Source organism: Pinus tabuliformis, chromosome Q (genome assembly GCF_031772625.1).
Source record: "Pinus tabuliformis cultivar Carrire ecotype Pingquan chromosome Q, CPIR1, whole genome shotgun sequence".
Lineage (NCBI taxonomy): Eukaryota > Viridiplantae > Streptophyta > Pinopsida > Pinales > Pinaceae > Pinus > Pinus tabuliformis.
Genome location: NC_142296.1, coordinates 891,538,878 through 891,553,889, shown reverse-complemented (window position 1 = coordinate 891,553,889; position 15,012 = coordinate 891,538,878). Strand labels below are relative to the sequence as shown.

The 15,012-nt window shown below is 40.1% G+C and overlaps 2 protein-coding genes, 1 long non-coding RNA gene and 2 pseudogenes across 4 annotated transcripts; all 5 read right to left on the bottom strand.

The window, feature by feature from the left end:
- Nucleotides 1–835: 835 nt before the first annotated feature.
- On the bottom strand, nucleotides 836–2,192 carry LOC149222338 (uncharacterized). The gene is made up of 2 exons (XM_089383080.1): nucleotides 1,404–2,192; nucleotides 836–1,281 (listed from the first exon to the last, which is right to left on the bottom strand). The coding sequence occupies exons 1-2, from the start codon at nucleotides 2,148–2,150 to the stop codon at nucleotides 1,078–1,080; spliced, it is 951 nt and encodes a 316-aa protein (XP_089239206.1). The 5' UTR covers nucleotides 2,151–2,192; the 3' UTR covers nucleotides 836–1,077.
- A 2,277-nt stretch (nucleotides 2,193–4,469) lies between these two features.
- LOC149222337 (ACT domain-containing protein ACR4-like) lies at nucleotides 4,470–5,497 on the bottom strand. The gene is made up of 3 exons (XM_089385380.1): nucleotides 5,140–5,497; nucleotides 4,836–4,940; nucleotides 4,470–4,694 (listed from the first exon to the last, which is right to left on the bottom strand). The coding sequence occupies exons 1-3, from the start codon at nucleotides 5,422–5,424 to the stop codon at nucleotides 4,686–4,688; spliced, it is 399 nt and encodes a 132-aa protein (XP_089241506.1). The 5' UTR covers nucleotides 5,425–5,497; the 3' UTR covers nucleotides 4,470–4,685.
- A 611-nt stretch (nucleotides 5,498–6,108) lies between these two features.
- Nucleotides 6,109–6,874, bottom strand: LOC149222336 (uncharacterized). Its single transcript, XR_016249424.1, has 2 exons — nucleotides 6,608–6,874; nucleotides 6,109–6,527 (listed from the first exon to the last, which is right to left on the bottom strand). It is a non-coding gene; the product is annotated as an uncharacterized LOC149222336 (long non-coding RNA).
- Nucleotides 6,875–7,069: 195 nt separating this feature from the next.
- On the bottom strand, nucleotides 7,070–8,165 carry LOC149222335 (ACT domain-containing protein ACR4 pseudogene; annotated as a pseudogene).
- LOC149222334 (ACT domain-containing protein ACR3 pseudogene) lies at nucleotides 7,872–10,128 on the bottom strand (annotated as a pseudogene). Its single transcript, XR_016249423.1, has 2 exons — nucleotides 9,548–10,128; nucleotides 7,872–7,944 (listed from the first exon to the last, which is right to left on the bottom strand). The product of XR_016249423.1 is annotated as an ACT domain-containing protein ACR3 pseudogene (transcript).
- Nucleotides 10,129–15,012: the final 4,884 nt, after the last annotated feature.

The following is a 15,012-nucleotide window of genomic DNA, read 5'->3' as shown; positions in this document are numbered from 1 at the left end:
AAGAATCTATGTCAAGCACTAGAATCTATGTTAACACTGTGATTCATCAATGGTCTTTACCTGTGTAGTTTGAAGAGTTGTCATTTTGTAGAACAAAGACTATTTATCAGCTTGTAATTTGTACAACTTGTATAGGCAATTCTAGATTAGGTGGATTTAGTTCCTTTCTCCTACCACCACTGTAATTAGTGCTGTCTTCTTTGAGATCTACCAATTTTGCACACTTCTCTATGATGAGGTCAATTTCGCAATTCCTGGGTCATCAAATGACAGGGCCATGTTCGGCCAGTGTGGTGAATAGTTCTCCATTGCTGGTCTTCTGTTCGATGATCAACAAATCATATTTGGCAAATCCCAGTGGTATTGTGCTTTCCAGATCCTAGCATTGCTGTACCCAATTTCTGTCTTTAGCAAGGTAATTGTCACAGTGGAAAACAGATGAACGACGATGGTTTTTAGAGAACCATCGTCCATACATACAACCTTCAAAGGCAATTACTTAATTCCATTGCAAGAGGCCCAAAACAATGTTGCACGAAGCGGGAGCGAAGCGGAAGCGTTTTTTGGAAGCGGGGACGCCGAAGCGTCATTTTCCAAAAATCTAGGAAGCGAAGCGTCCGCGGAAGCGTCTGCTATATATATATATTTTTTATATTTTTTTGCATTTATACTCAAAACAAACATCCCAAATACCAAATTAATTGTAGAAGACATGAAAACATGCATATTTTTGCATAAATCAAGATAGATATGGCATCCATGATTCCATTGTAGTTACTAGTATGTACAACAATCATCTATATTCTAGCTATTACAAACATACATCAAATTTTTAAGCATATTATAAAACATAAAACATTTAAGCATATTATAAAACATAAAACATAGAGCATATTATGATTTATCTAGCAAGTGAGCAACTGTCAACATTTGTCATGTCCAAAATTCAAATAATAATGTTTACAAAATATGTCACTTGGTCACCGCCAAGCCAAAAAGGTTCAAAATTCAAATTCACAAGTCTACAAGTCTAATGAGTAATCTATGACAAAAAGTAGTAGATTGTGAATATATCTACTAATCTCTCCTCCTTCCACCACGAATAGAACGTGGTGGCGGGCCTCCACGTGGTGGCAATGAAGAAGATGGTGCCTGTGGAAGTCGTGGCACTGAAACTGATGAAGAAGAACCCCCTGCTGTTGGTGTTGAACCATGGAACCTAGGAACCAAGGGACCAGATGGGGGTGGGGGTGGTGGCATATCAACACGGTCATCATCATCCTAGAATCGCTCAAAAAATTCATGCAAAAAAAAAAACACTAGTTAACAAAAAAATTAAAAACATGAATTAGAGAAATGCTTTATAAGGGGAAATTGGAAAATTCATACCACAATGGACATACCTGGATAAGAGCATCCTCTAATTGCTCTAGTCGCAACACTCCATCCTCCAAATTGGGCTCCTCTGGATTCTTGTCCGAAATCAACAAGTCTTTATTAGACTTTGCATCTTCACAGTAATGGGACAACAATCGCAAGTTGTAATGAACATAAACCAAGCTCTTTGCCCGGTCTAAATTCAACCTGTTCCTTTTAACACTGTGGATGAAAGAATAAGAGCTCCAACACCTCTCTGCAGAAGAAGTGTTTACCACCTGTGATAGCACCCGCAATGCCAAACTCTGTAGAAGTGGAGTACCCCCTCCATGCATGTTCCACCACTCAAGAGCAGAAAAAGTCTCTCGATCTTTAATTGCATGCATGCTCCCAAATGGACCAGTGTTGAGTGTATAGTTGCTCACCTGTCTCCGTACCAATGCAGCCTCCTCCTCATCAGGGATTAATTTACTCAATGCAGCCATATATTTTTTGTGAACCTCTTGATCTTGGTGTGGTTTTCTCCTACTCCCCCCCCCAGGTGCTGGTGTTGAAAGCCATGATGGATGATAGTATTTAGGTGTCAAAACATATGCTAATGCATGCAATGGAACATTTAGCATTTCCCATCGGTTTTCCACCTCTACACGAATATAATTGTACAAGGTGATATCTCTAGGCTCAACAATGTCTTTAATCTGCCCCAACATGCTATCCATTTGCTCATACACCTCCCCAATTACTGGTCGATCTGAATCTGCAAACTTGATCATGTAATAAATTGGTTTGGTGAATTGCAAAACATATTTAACCTGTCCCCAAAAGTAACTGTCAAGAATAGTGTCCTTGACTGCATTAGCACCATCTATGTCAGTGTTAATTTCATCCCATGTTTCAGCACACACCAGATTAGTTAAAGCTTGTCTCACCTTCACTAGCCGCCTAAAGGTGAGGTAATAACTAGAAAATCTTGTCTTTGCAATTTTAAGCAATTGCAACTTGGAGTAAGTGCCATAGAAGTAGTTTACCGTTGTATGCCCTGTGATGAATTTAATGAGCTGCTTCCCTCTCCTGTAAACCTCAGCAATCCACCCACATTCTTTGTGTTTCACAATATCATGCATCAAAAGGTTCAATGTGTGAACCAGGCACCCAGACCAAAAGATGTGTGGATGAGTACGCTCAATAATTTTTCCTGCTGCCTTACAATTTGCTGCATTATCTGTGATCACTTGAACCACATTATTCGGACCAACATCTTTGATTGATTTCAATAGGAGATCTGCAATGTTTTGTGCAGATGCAGTGATGGAGGAGGAGTCATGACATGCAATAAATACTGCACCACTAGAAGAAACACCAAGAACATTTATCAAATGTTGGTTTCTAATATTTGTCCACCCATCTGATACAATGGATACCCCAGAATCTACCCACTCATTTGTAAAACGTGTCAAAGCTCTTTGAACCTTAGCTTTTTCTCTTTCTAATAACATTGTTCTAGCTTTCTCATAGTTGGGGGCCTTGTATCCTTTTGGGGCTTCATTGATGGCCTTTACCATTTCATGCCAATAGGGAGAGCAAAGCACATTGAATGGTACACCGCAAGCACAAAGAAAACGGACTATCTTTCCATCCACATCATCCCTCCCAGCAACATTAAGGAAATCCCCTATTGTTCTTCTACCTCCAGAGCTTGCAGAAGTACCATGAGGAGATGAGCAACTACCAAATTTAGAGGTTGCACTTGATTCAGAATGAGTTATTTGTTTCTTGTTTTTTTGTTGTGCAGCCATCTCTATTTGGATGTATTTTCTTCTTTCTTCAGTTGAAATGTTTGGGCAAATTTGTACCCCCACAGAACCCTTTTTTTCATCACTGTCCAGCACCCCACAAAGATGCCTCCTCAGACGGGTATATGAACCACAATATGGTTTTCCTCCATGACAACCATGAGGGCACACAAATTTGTAAGATCCACCACCCTTTCCCCCATCAAGTTTGGTCACATAGTTCCACAAGGGTGTTGATGTAGCTTTCCCATCTTGTGTTTCAGTGTCCCCTTCAGGTTCATCCCCTTCCTCTTCAAACCCTTCCTCCTCATCATACATTGGGTCACTCCTATTAGGACCATCACCAATGTCCTCTTCTGTTTCTTCCCTTCTATTCCTCACCTTTGCCATCATTAAAACCAAGAGTGGAATGATACATAGAAGCCAAAAGAACACCATCTTGGAATATGGATATAGGTGGTGGAAAACCTGTAAATAAAGGAGCAAGTAGAAACAATGGGAAAGAGTAGGAGAGGGAGGAGAAAAATACAAAAAAATTGTCAAAAAAACAAGGGAGTTTGGGGTTTGAACTTACCTCTTTAGCTCTTGTAGATGAAGTCCTCCAAGCTCCTCCTCCTTCTCCTAGCTCCTCCTTCTTCACTCCTCCAAGCTCTCCTCTCTTCTCCTCTCCTTTCCTCTCTTCTCTTCTCCTCTCCTCTCTTCTCTTCTCCAACTCTCATAAACTCAAAGTGAGAAAATGAGGAATGAATGGGGGCTTTATTCTTTTCATTCCTCACCTTAACCTCACTCTAACCTCACCCTAACCCACCCCCTTAATGTTGAGTGAACATAACTTAAAAAAAAAATTAAAAAAAGAGTGTTTTTTTTTCCCTTGGGCGCACCCCTTTTCGCCGAAGCGTACGGAAGCGTGCGCGAAGCGGCCGCTTCCTGCTCCGAATCGCCGCGCTTCGGAGGCCCGAAGCGCCGTACGAAGCGCGCTTCGGAGGCATGGAAGCGGCGCTTCCGGCCGACGCTTCGGAAATTCCAGGAAGCGTCTTAAAATGCCGAAGCGCCGCTTCCGAATTCGGAAGCGCTGCTTCCGAGGAAGCTTCCTAGGCGCTTCCGTACGGGACGCGCTTCGGAGCTTCGATCCGGGGGGGGCGCTTCGTGCAACACTAGCCCAAAATACAACATCTAAGAATAGGATTTTATCAATCCAAGACTGTAGAGAAAACGCTTTGACTTTGATTTGAAGAGATCACCAAGGGAGAATCGGATGCCAGGTTCCCTTGGAGGAGATTTTGTATGCATACAGTCGTCTTTTACTTGCAAGATTGTTAGTCCAATTTCTTGGCGAACAACTTCTACTGTCTTGGCATCAACGAGGTTTCCAGCTGTATCAGTCACATAGAACACATCAGCTACCTTATCACCCCGCGTTGACACCTCTGCTTTTGTAACTGACATCCCATTTTCTCTAAATATGCGAGTCACCTCCGACAGAAGCCCAACACGGTCGTTGGTGCAGAGTTCCAGTCACATACCCTGAATTCATAAAATATCATCAACAAAACTCACACTAAGCTGACTAAAATTTAAAAAGGATGAAATTTGAATGCACCGGGAATCCCAAGTCTTAGGGTTTTGAATAATTTTCCACCATGGATTCGATCCTTGGACTCATACCTCTGATGTTCTTCGTCTAATGGCAGCCTCGAAACACTGAATCACACGCTGCTTCTCTGCTTCTGAATACACGGGGCAACCATCAGTATGCCTGATGTAGTACTCCTGTATCACAAAAGAGAAGAATGGAAATAAATACCCCAACTCTTCTTTAACCTAATTTAGATTCAATATTAATCCCATTAGGGATGTGATCTGAAACCACCTATACCTAGTTTAACAAAATCAAATTAGGAAATAAACATTTGAAAAAAAACAAAGATCCTATGAAAAATCAAGTCCCTTGTAGTTGCTGGAGCTATACCTGAAAAGTTTGTGGGCCTTGAGAGTCTATAGTGGCATGAAAGACAACATACTCCATATCTGTCAAGCTGCAAACAATATCAAAGAGAAGCTTAGGTCTGTCTTTACACTGAACAGTCACCACAGAATACCCCCTCTCCAAACAGTTGTCAACAGTCACAAGAGGCTTGGCGTTGTCGTTGTCGAAGTATCTAAGATAGGTCCCCAAGCTTTGCAAGTCAAAGTATCTAAGATAGGTCCCCAAGCTTTGCAAATCAAAGTATCTGAGATGAAGATCCAAATGCATTTAAGATGATTAACGTTGATTGTTTTCCTATTTTAGATGAGTTACTTTTAATTTTAAGCCATGTATAAATCATACCGATTGTCTTATCATTAAAATTATTTAGTTATCCATTTTATGTCAGGCAATGCTTACTTGTACTTCAACACTGTAAAGATATCTTTGAACACAACATTTTCTTGAAATTCATTATTCTTCGTTCCTGTAAGTCAACGGCTCTCTAACAACCATTACCATTGACTTGAGGACATTTAAAGGGCATTGTGATATACTTAAAACCCTAGTTTTAAAAATAAGACATAAATTCCTTGAGAATTCACTTTCTTTAGATCCTTTGAAAGCTCATTTTCCATAGGAGTTCACGATTTGTTGTTAACTATCCTCGGCTGCACATGGAGATGATACAACGCATAGCAACCTCCCGTGAAATAACAACATAAATCTTATAAATCAGACAGCGCAAATCAACATTGCCACGAAATACTTGAAGTACCATCATCGTGGTTACTTCATAAAAAGTGCCAAACATAATACAAAGAACAATAGCACAAACAAGCACCACACACATTTGTAATAAACTTTTATTATTATGGGCTGATAAAGAAACAGAGGATACAGAGCTATACAGAGGCCAACCCCCAGTCAAGTCGATCACAAACAATGAACTATGATCATCTAGAGGCCAACTCCATTGAATTTGCTATACAATTATTTACATATTTTACATCATCAATACAACGGTATAAGAAGTGCAAGTGATCAGAAGTGCCAGTGGATTCAAATGATTTAAGAAAGAAGGGGGAAGCACTGTATTAGCTGATCCAGCGAAAACATACCACTGACCAGGAATCTCTAAACAGAAAGGTGGGGTGCAGTTCCTATTCGATGAAGGAAAGCAAAAAATACCAGCAATTGCCCCAAATTGTCACCTCGTGCTGTACCAATCTCCTACCAAATCACACACCTTTCAAATTCAGATGTTCAGCAAGAAGTCCAGAATCCAACGCCTTCTCCTTCAGTCTGCCCAATTCTTGCAGATAGACTTGGGATCGTGACTTCTACTTTTCAAAGGAAACCTCCAGTGGCTAAAAGGAGTATTTTACTTCCTACAAGGCCAAGAAGTGCTAAGAATCTATGTCAAGCACTAGAATCTATGTTAACACTGTGATTCATCAATGGTCTTTACCTGTGTAGTTTGAAGAGTTGTCATTTTGTAGAACAAAGACTATTTATCAGCTTGTAATTTGTACAACTTGTATAAGCAATTCTAGATTAGGTGGATTTAGTTCCTTTCTCCTACCACCACTGTAATTAGTGCTGTCTTCTTTCAGATCTACCAATTTTGCACACTTCTCTATGATGAGGTCAATTTCGCAATTCCTGGGTCATCAAATGACAGGGCCATGTTCGGCCAGTGTGGTGAATAGTTCTCCATTGCTGGTCTTCTGTTCGATGATCAAAAAACCATATTTGGCAAATCCCAGTGGTATTGTGCTTTCTAGATCCTGGCATTGTTGTACCCAATTTATGTCTTTAGCAAGGTAATTGTCACAGTGTAAAACAGATGAACGAGGATGGTTTTTAGAGAAACATACAACCTTCAAAGGCAATTACTTAATTCCATTGCAAGAGGCCCAAAATACAACATCTAAGAATAGGATTTTATCAATCCAAGACTGTAGAGAAAACGCTCTGACTTTGATTTGAAGAGATCACCAAGGGAGAATCGGATGGCAGGTTCCCTTGGAGGAGATTTTGTATGCATACAGTCGTCTTTTACTTGCAAGATTGTATAAAAGATTGTTAGTCCAATTTCTTGGCGAACAGCTTCTACTGTCTTGGCATCAACGGGGTTTCCAGCTGTATCAGTCACATAGAACACATCAGCTACCTTATCACCCCGCGTTGACACCTCTGCTTTTGTAACTGACATCCCATTTTCTCTAAATATGCGAGTCACCTCCGACAGAAGCCCAACACGGTCGTTGGTGCAGAGTTCCAGTCGCATACCTTGAATTCATAAAATATCATCAACAAAACTCACACTAAGTTGACTAAAATTTAAAAAGGATCAAATTTGAATGCATTGGGAATCCCAAGTCTTAGGGTTTTGAATAAATTTCCACCATGGATTCGATCCTTGGACTCATACCTCTCATGTTCTTCGTCTAATGGCAACCTCCAAACACTGAATCACACGCTGCTTCTCTACTTCTGAATACACGGGGCAACCATCAGTATGCCTAATGTAGTACTCCTGTATCACAAAAGAGAAGAATGGAAATAAATACCCCAACTCTTCTTTAACCTAATTTAGATTCAATATTAATCCCATTAGGGATGTGATCTGAAACCACCTATACCTGGTTTAACAAAATCAAATTAGGAAATAAACATTTGAAAAAAAACAAAGATCCTATGAAAAATCAAGTCCCTTGTAGTTGCTGGAGCTACACCTGAAAAGTTTGTGGGCCTTGAGAGTCTATAGTGGCATGAAAGACAACATACTCCATATCTGTCAAGCTGCAAACAATATCAAAGAGAAGCTTAGGTCTGTCTTTACACTGAACAGTCACCACAGAATACCCCCTCTCCAAACAGTTGTCAACAGTCACAAGAGGCTTGGCGTTGTCGTTGTCCTTGAGAGAAAGAGATGCCCTGTCTCCAGTTCCATCGAGTTTATCATAGTCACGGTCAGCAAACATCAATTGATAAAGCCGCCTTTCTGTGTGAGTGAATCCCATTGACACCACCGTTTTAGCTTCTCTGTGTTAATTCAATTGCCGTATGTTCAGTGGCTGCATCTAGACCTACTGGTTTTCCAAACAAAGGCACTACGCAAGGGTTTGTTGCCAACCTCTGCAATACAACGCATGGATGATTCAGAGGGATATTGCATGGATGATTCAGAGGGATCCAGAGCGGCATGGAGGGATCCAGGGGAGGCAAGTCCTGAGGGATCCAGGGGAGGCAAGTCCTAACGCCCGCCTGGAGAACACCACTGGAGAAACCCTACCTCTGGAATGGTGATTGGCACCCCGCGCTCTTCATTACCTGGACCGCCTCAGTGACATTTTTGATCGACGATTCCAGTGTTTGTAATCGTATAACATCTAATCGTACGGCATCAAAGGAGGACACGTAGGCAAAAATGGGTGCATTTCAGAGGGAAACGCCTTACGGCGTAAAAATAAAAACAAGCAGTACTGAAAAGAATTATTATTTAGCTCAGACATTGAAAACCACAAAATGAACCTACAGAAGTTCTCTACCCTGCACGGTGTAACTTCAACAGGACATACTCTTTTTTGATAGCGGTTTGAATATTCTACTTTTCTTCTTGCTTTACTTGATGGTCTAAATATACAGATGTATGTCGACACAGGCTAGAATATGCTGGTTGAACATCTAAGAACAAACAAAACATTACCAGAATTAGCACAAAATTTATATGTATCCTGGTCTGGTTTAAAGCTTCATTTTGAAGTATGTTGGCTGAATTGTTCGGATTTAAAACTCTGATATGCACCTTTGTGCTGCAGATTTTGCATCATATGTAAATTCTATACTGATAAATATATCGCTTTTTTCATCTGAAAAAAAAAGGTGTATGGCGTCATAGAACACGGTTATCCTTAAACCAGTTTATCTATCAACGAGAAATTTGTTCTATAAGGATTCTATAGCTTGACTTCATGCGCTAGCTACAGCTTTAGAAGTTGGAGTTTTGGGTTGTAGCAGACATTACAAGTTGGGGTTTTGGGTTGCAGCATACATTGATGGACTTCTGTTAAATAAATATGTTACTTGGGTTGCAACATGCATTAGAAGTTGGGATTTTGGGTTGCAGCAAACATTGCTGTACTTCTTTTAAATAAACAAGTCATTGCAATCTAAACAAAAACTGGCGGACAAATTCGTGTCTTCAACGTATTGTTGAGTGTTTCAAAGAACAGAAAATGGTTGGTGAAAGCAGCAGTAAATGTTGATTTTTCCCAAAATGTATTTAAACGCAACAAGAAATACTACCTACAGTGGATTTTTCTGCACTTAGTTAGGTGACCTCACATTCGATCTGAAAAAAAAAAACATTGAGTGGAGGAAACCTGTAACGGAAGTTTATTACCTGATTTTGCTAATATCAAAACATCCAAAAAGTTGTTCGTATGAATATGCCACAAATCCACCGCGCACACGGGCATATTAACCATGTAAATCAGGCTGCAGGTCGGCATGTGAAAACCATAAGATAATAGGAGCCGGTTGTTTATTATCAAATTCTATTTGAAAGCATCTGCTTTAGACCAGGTTTAACATACTCCATATCTGTCAAGCTGCAAACAATATCAAAGAGAAGCTTAGGTCTGTCTTTACACTGAACAGTCACCACAGAATACCCCCTCTCCAAACAGTTGTCAACAGTCACAAGAGGCTTGGCGTTGTCGTTGTCCTTGAGAGAAAGAGATGCCCTGTCTCCAGTTCCATCGAGTTTATCATAGTCACGGTCAGCAAACATCAATTGATAAAGCCGCCTTTCTGTGTGAGTGAATCCCATTGACACCACCGTTTTAGCTTCTCTGTGTTAATTCAATTGTCGTATGTTCAGCGGCTGCATCTAGACCTACTGGTTTTCCAAACAAAGGCACTACGCAAGGGTTTGTTGCCAACCTCTGCAATACAACGCATGGATGATTCAGAGGAATATTGCATGGATGATTCAGAGGGATCCAGAGCGGCGTGGAGGGATCCAGGGGAGGCAAGTCATTACCTGGACGTAATGAACCGCTTCAGTGACATTTTTGATCGACGGTTCCAGTGTTTGCAATCGTCTAACATCTAATCGTACGGCGTCAAAGGAGGACACGTAGGCAAAAATGGGGATGGATTCCAGAGGGAAACGCCTTACGGCGTAAATATATCATGACATTTATTGATGATTACACCAGAATGTGTTGGGTTTATTTATTGAAGAACAAATCTGATGCTTTTCAAACATTCAAGAATTTTCAAAAATGGATTGAAAATGATGCACAATCTCATATTGGGTCTATTCGCACTAATAATGGAAAAGAATATACATCAAATGAATTTGAAATCTATCTTCGCCAACATGGGATCAAACATCAAGCAACTGTGCCTTAAAATCCCCAACAGAATGGTGTAGCTGAAAGAATGAATAGAACAATCTTGAATATGGTACGATCCATGCTTTTCTTCAAAAATGTAAAGATAATGTTTTGGCCTGATGTTGTTCTATGTGCTACATATATAAAGAATAGATGTCCATCTAATGCTATAAGAAACAAGACTCATTATGAATTGTGGTATGGACATGTTCCTTCGGTAAAACATCTCAGGATCTTTGGTTCCACCTGTTATGCTTTGATACCAAAGGTACATAGAAACAAACTTGGTGCTAGAAGTCGTAAGTGTATCTTCCTGGGGTATTCAAACACCTCTAAAGCATACCGCCTCTATGATGAAGTAAATAAACAGTTTGTTGTATCTAGAGATGTCATTTTTCTTAAATATCCAAATCTGACAATGTTGTTGAGCGGCAACTTGATCGCTTGGATAGATTCGCAAAAACGAAATCATTTCAAGAATTTGATAATCAGATTCCACATCTTGAAGGGGGGATTCCTATACTAGAACAACATGTGGAATCTTCTTCTGAAGAACAATCTCCTCTGCATGAAACTCCAACAAGGGATGATGCTTTAAGTGATGTAATTGATAGAATTGGGAGACTCAATCTTGATTCAGTCCCAAATCAATCAACAGAGCAGCCTGGACCATCTCAGAAAGGTCCCCCAAAGTGGCTGACAAAGACACTTGAAAGTGTTCATCCTGATGAAATTTGAAAAACAGGAACCAGAAATTCAAACCGACAAGATGGAGGTGATGTAGATGACTCTAATTCACCTGTTGATATGGATGTTACTTATGATTTTGAATTGAACTTGTCTACAGATTTTGAACCAACTTCCTTCAAAGAAGCTGCTTCTCATGATGAATGGAAAGAAGCGATGAAAAAGGAGTATGATTCCCTCATAAAGAATGGCACTTGGAAGCTGGTTGATCCTCCATTTGGAACCAAACCAATTGGCTGCAAGTGGGTCTACAAGAACAAATACAAAGCTGATGGCTCACTTGACAAGCACAAAGTTAGGCTTGTGGCAAAAGGTTTTGCACAGAAGGAAGGGGTCGATTATGAGGAAACTTTTGCCCCCACAGCAAAATGGGCCACCATCCGAACACTCTTTGCACTAGCAGCTCAGAACAGTTGGAAAGTCCATCAAATGGATGTAAAAACTGCATTCTTGAATGGAGATCTAAAAGAGAATGTTTTTATGTCCCAGCCTGAAGGATTTGTTGTGAAAGGACATGAACAAAAAGTATGCAAACTTGTGAAGTCCTTGTATGGCCTCAAACAAGCACCGCGAGCCTGGTATGAAAAACTAACTGAGCATCTTCTGAAACTCAACTTCAATCATTTTGATCTTGATGATGCAACTTTATTTGTCAAGAAAGTTGGCAAAACAGTTGTATATCTTGTGGTATATGTAGATGATCTTTTAATGACAAGGAACAATGAAAGCTACATTGCATCCATAAAGAAGGAATTAGGGAAAAGTTTTGAAATGACTGATTTGGGCTATGTTCATTACTATCTTGGCATTGAAGTAACTCAACATCCAAAATCCATATTTCTTTCTCAAAAGAAATACATTGGAGATTTGTTAAACAGATTTGGCATGACAGAGTGCAATCCTCTTTCTACTCCAATGGAACAAAACTTAAAGCTCACATCTATTGAAGGAAAGGAATTTGAGGATGCAACAAAGTATAGACAGCTTGTAGGAAGTCTCATCTACCTCACTACTACCAGACCAGACATTTCATTTGCTGTTGGAATCCTCTCCAGGTTTATGCAAAAGCCTTGTGAGGGACATTGGTCTGCTGCAAAAAGAGTTCTAAGGTACTTGAAGGGAACTCAAGACCTTGGAATCAAGTATACACAGGTGGACGACTTCAACTTGATTGGATACTCTGATTCAGACTTCGATGGAGACAAAGAAACTGGGGTATCTACTTCAGGATATGCTATGAGTCTTGGATCAGGAGCTGTCTCTTGGAGATCACGCAAACAATTAGTTCCAGCAGATTCCACAACAGAAGCAGAATACGTGGCAGCAGCTGAAGCAACGAAAGAAATTGTGTGGCTCAGGAAAATTCTTGAAGATTTGCAGGTAAAACAAGTACAATCAACTCCACTCATGATTGACAACACCTCTGCAATAAAGTTGGCCAAGAATCCAAAGTTCCATGTTCGTACAAAGCACATCAATACTAAATATCATCTGATCCGACATCATGTTGAGGCCAAAGCAATCCATCTCCGTCATTGTTCCACAAATGAGCAAATTGCAGACATTTTCACCAAAGCGCTTGGAAGAGAAAAGCTTGAAAGATTCAGAATGATGCTTGGACTCACCAACATCCCTTCAGATTAAGGGGGGGGAATGTTGACACCTAATCCTCTGCGGTTGGGTGAACCTGGAATGTGAACAGTCATCAGAAGATGAACTGAGCAATCACATTCTTGTATATAACAATAGCTACCTAATGTAATAAATCGAATCAGTTTTTCTGAGTTTTCTGCCAAACTAGGGTTACTCCTGGCCTAACATATGTAAAATAATTTCTTCTCAGCACACTTATGACCTTTAGTGCATTTGCTATCACAATTGTAACAAAGCCCTTTTTCTCTTTTTTCTTCCAATTGTTGTGGTATAACCCTTGTAGGTTGTGGAAGGCTAGGAGAAACAACACTTCCATCTTTATAGTTGTGAGGGGTACGCTTCCTGGTTTCCATAATTTTGCTTTCCACTATGTCACAAAGCCCTTTTACTCTTTCTAATTGCTGTGGTGTTGCTCTAAAGAAGGTGTTGCTCTTTGTATCCTCATAATGTGCTATCATTTCCTCCGTGAAAATTGACCACATAACAAGTTGTTTACAAGAACAAAGCCCTTCGTACCATAAAAATTGATCTGGTTCTAAATATGAAGATGCAATACATACCTTTTGTAATAGTTGTACACCATGTAGATCAAAATATTGCTCCATCTGAAGTATCCAATTTACCGGATCCTTGACATCAAACTTCCTCATTTTGCTTTTTCTTGATTTTAGGAGCTCGACCTTGAAACGACTGTAACTCTGTACTTTCGGATCTTTAAGTTCTGAAATTGTGACCTATAGTAGCCCTCTGTGTCCTCTTTCCAATGCCACCAGTATGATCCAAATTGGATTCTCTAAGAAAGAGTTATGCACAATCTCTCAAGATGACCTGATTATAGACCTTTCCAGAAGAGCTAAATTGTATGAAGTGCCACGTGTCACTCTTTCAACCTTTGGATTTGAAATATGCACATGAGAAACTAAAGTCCGTCCTCTTTCTATACCTTCTTATGAAATTTCAATCTGATCCCCAGAGAGAAAGTTATGACGATTTTCCCCAGGTCACCTGTTTGGAATGTAATTCAGGAGTCTGCAAAAAGACCAACTTCCTCATATCATATCTCCGCAAATATAGCACGAAAAGCTCTGAAATTCAGACCCGGGGTTCAGCGCGATCACTTCTCAAATGGGTTTTTTTTTGCAACTTCTGAAACGTTGCAGAAAAAAAAGTTATAGCGAAAATGCCACGATGACCTGTTTGGAGCAGCAAAACCCTAGAATCCAAAGCTTTGATACCAAATGTTATGAAACCAGCTCAAGAAAAAGATATAAAAGATAGATCAACGCCTTAAAATTCAGCCTCTTCGAGGGGGCAACCTCCTTTACATTACATAAATGAACAATTCTTGGATGATACAAATGAAAAGACCTCCTTTCTATATATAGGAGTCTAAGGGGTCATAACATAATCAGAGCCGACATAACAATAATAATGTAAGGGCACAATAATAACAATAGTGGGCTTCTATGGGGCACAATAGTAACAATATGGGCACTACATGGGTACATAAATATAATAAGTGGGTTATACTAATAACAATAAGGGGTTACACTAGTAGTATAGGGGCCTAACACGCGACAACAAAATTCCAAAGAACACAGACACGGGAGTATAGAAAACAAGAGAACCCTCACACAATTCTGCAACTTCTGTATAAGAATCCAGGTAGTGATCCTTTCGAACCATCCAATTCAAGACATAGCCATTATTCTGGGAGACCAATAGACATATATAACGAGCCATTGAAACAAGGATACAGAGTTTGAGACTCAAAACATATCCGAGAAAGGTGGCCTGAACCAACTGTAATTGAACCGATGCCTGATGAAGGACCTTAAAGGACGCCTCCCCTAAGCTGTCGTGTTGCTCGGACCAAAGAAAATTCAAACAAGATCTGCAAACATGAAATTTACGAAACTTACCAGCGAAAAAGTTGAAAACATTCACCTCTATTATGATGCTGCCACCTTCTGGAGTGGCATTAAATGAGGCCATGAGCGAGGCCACCGCTCCATGTGCCTTGTGCATGTGGGGAGTAGGGGAGGACCTCCTTGGGATCTTCATA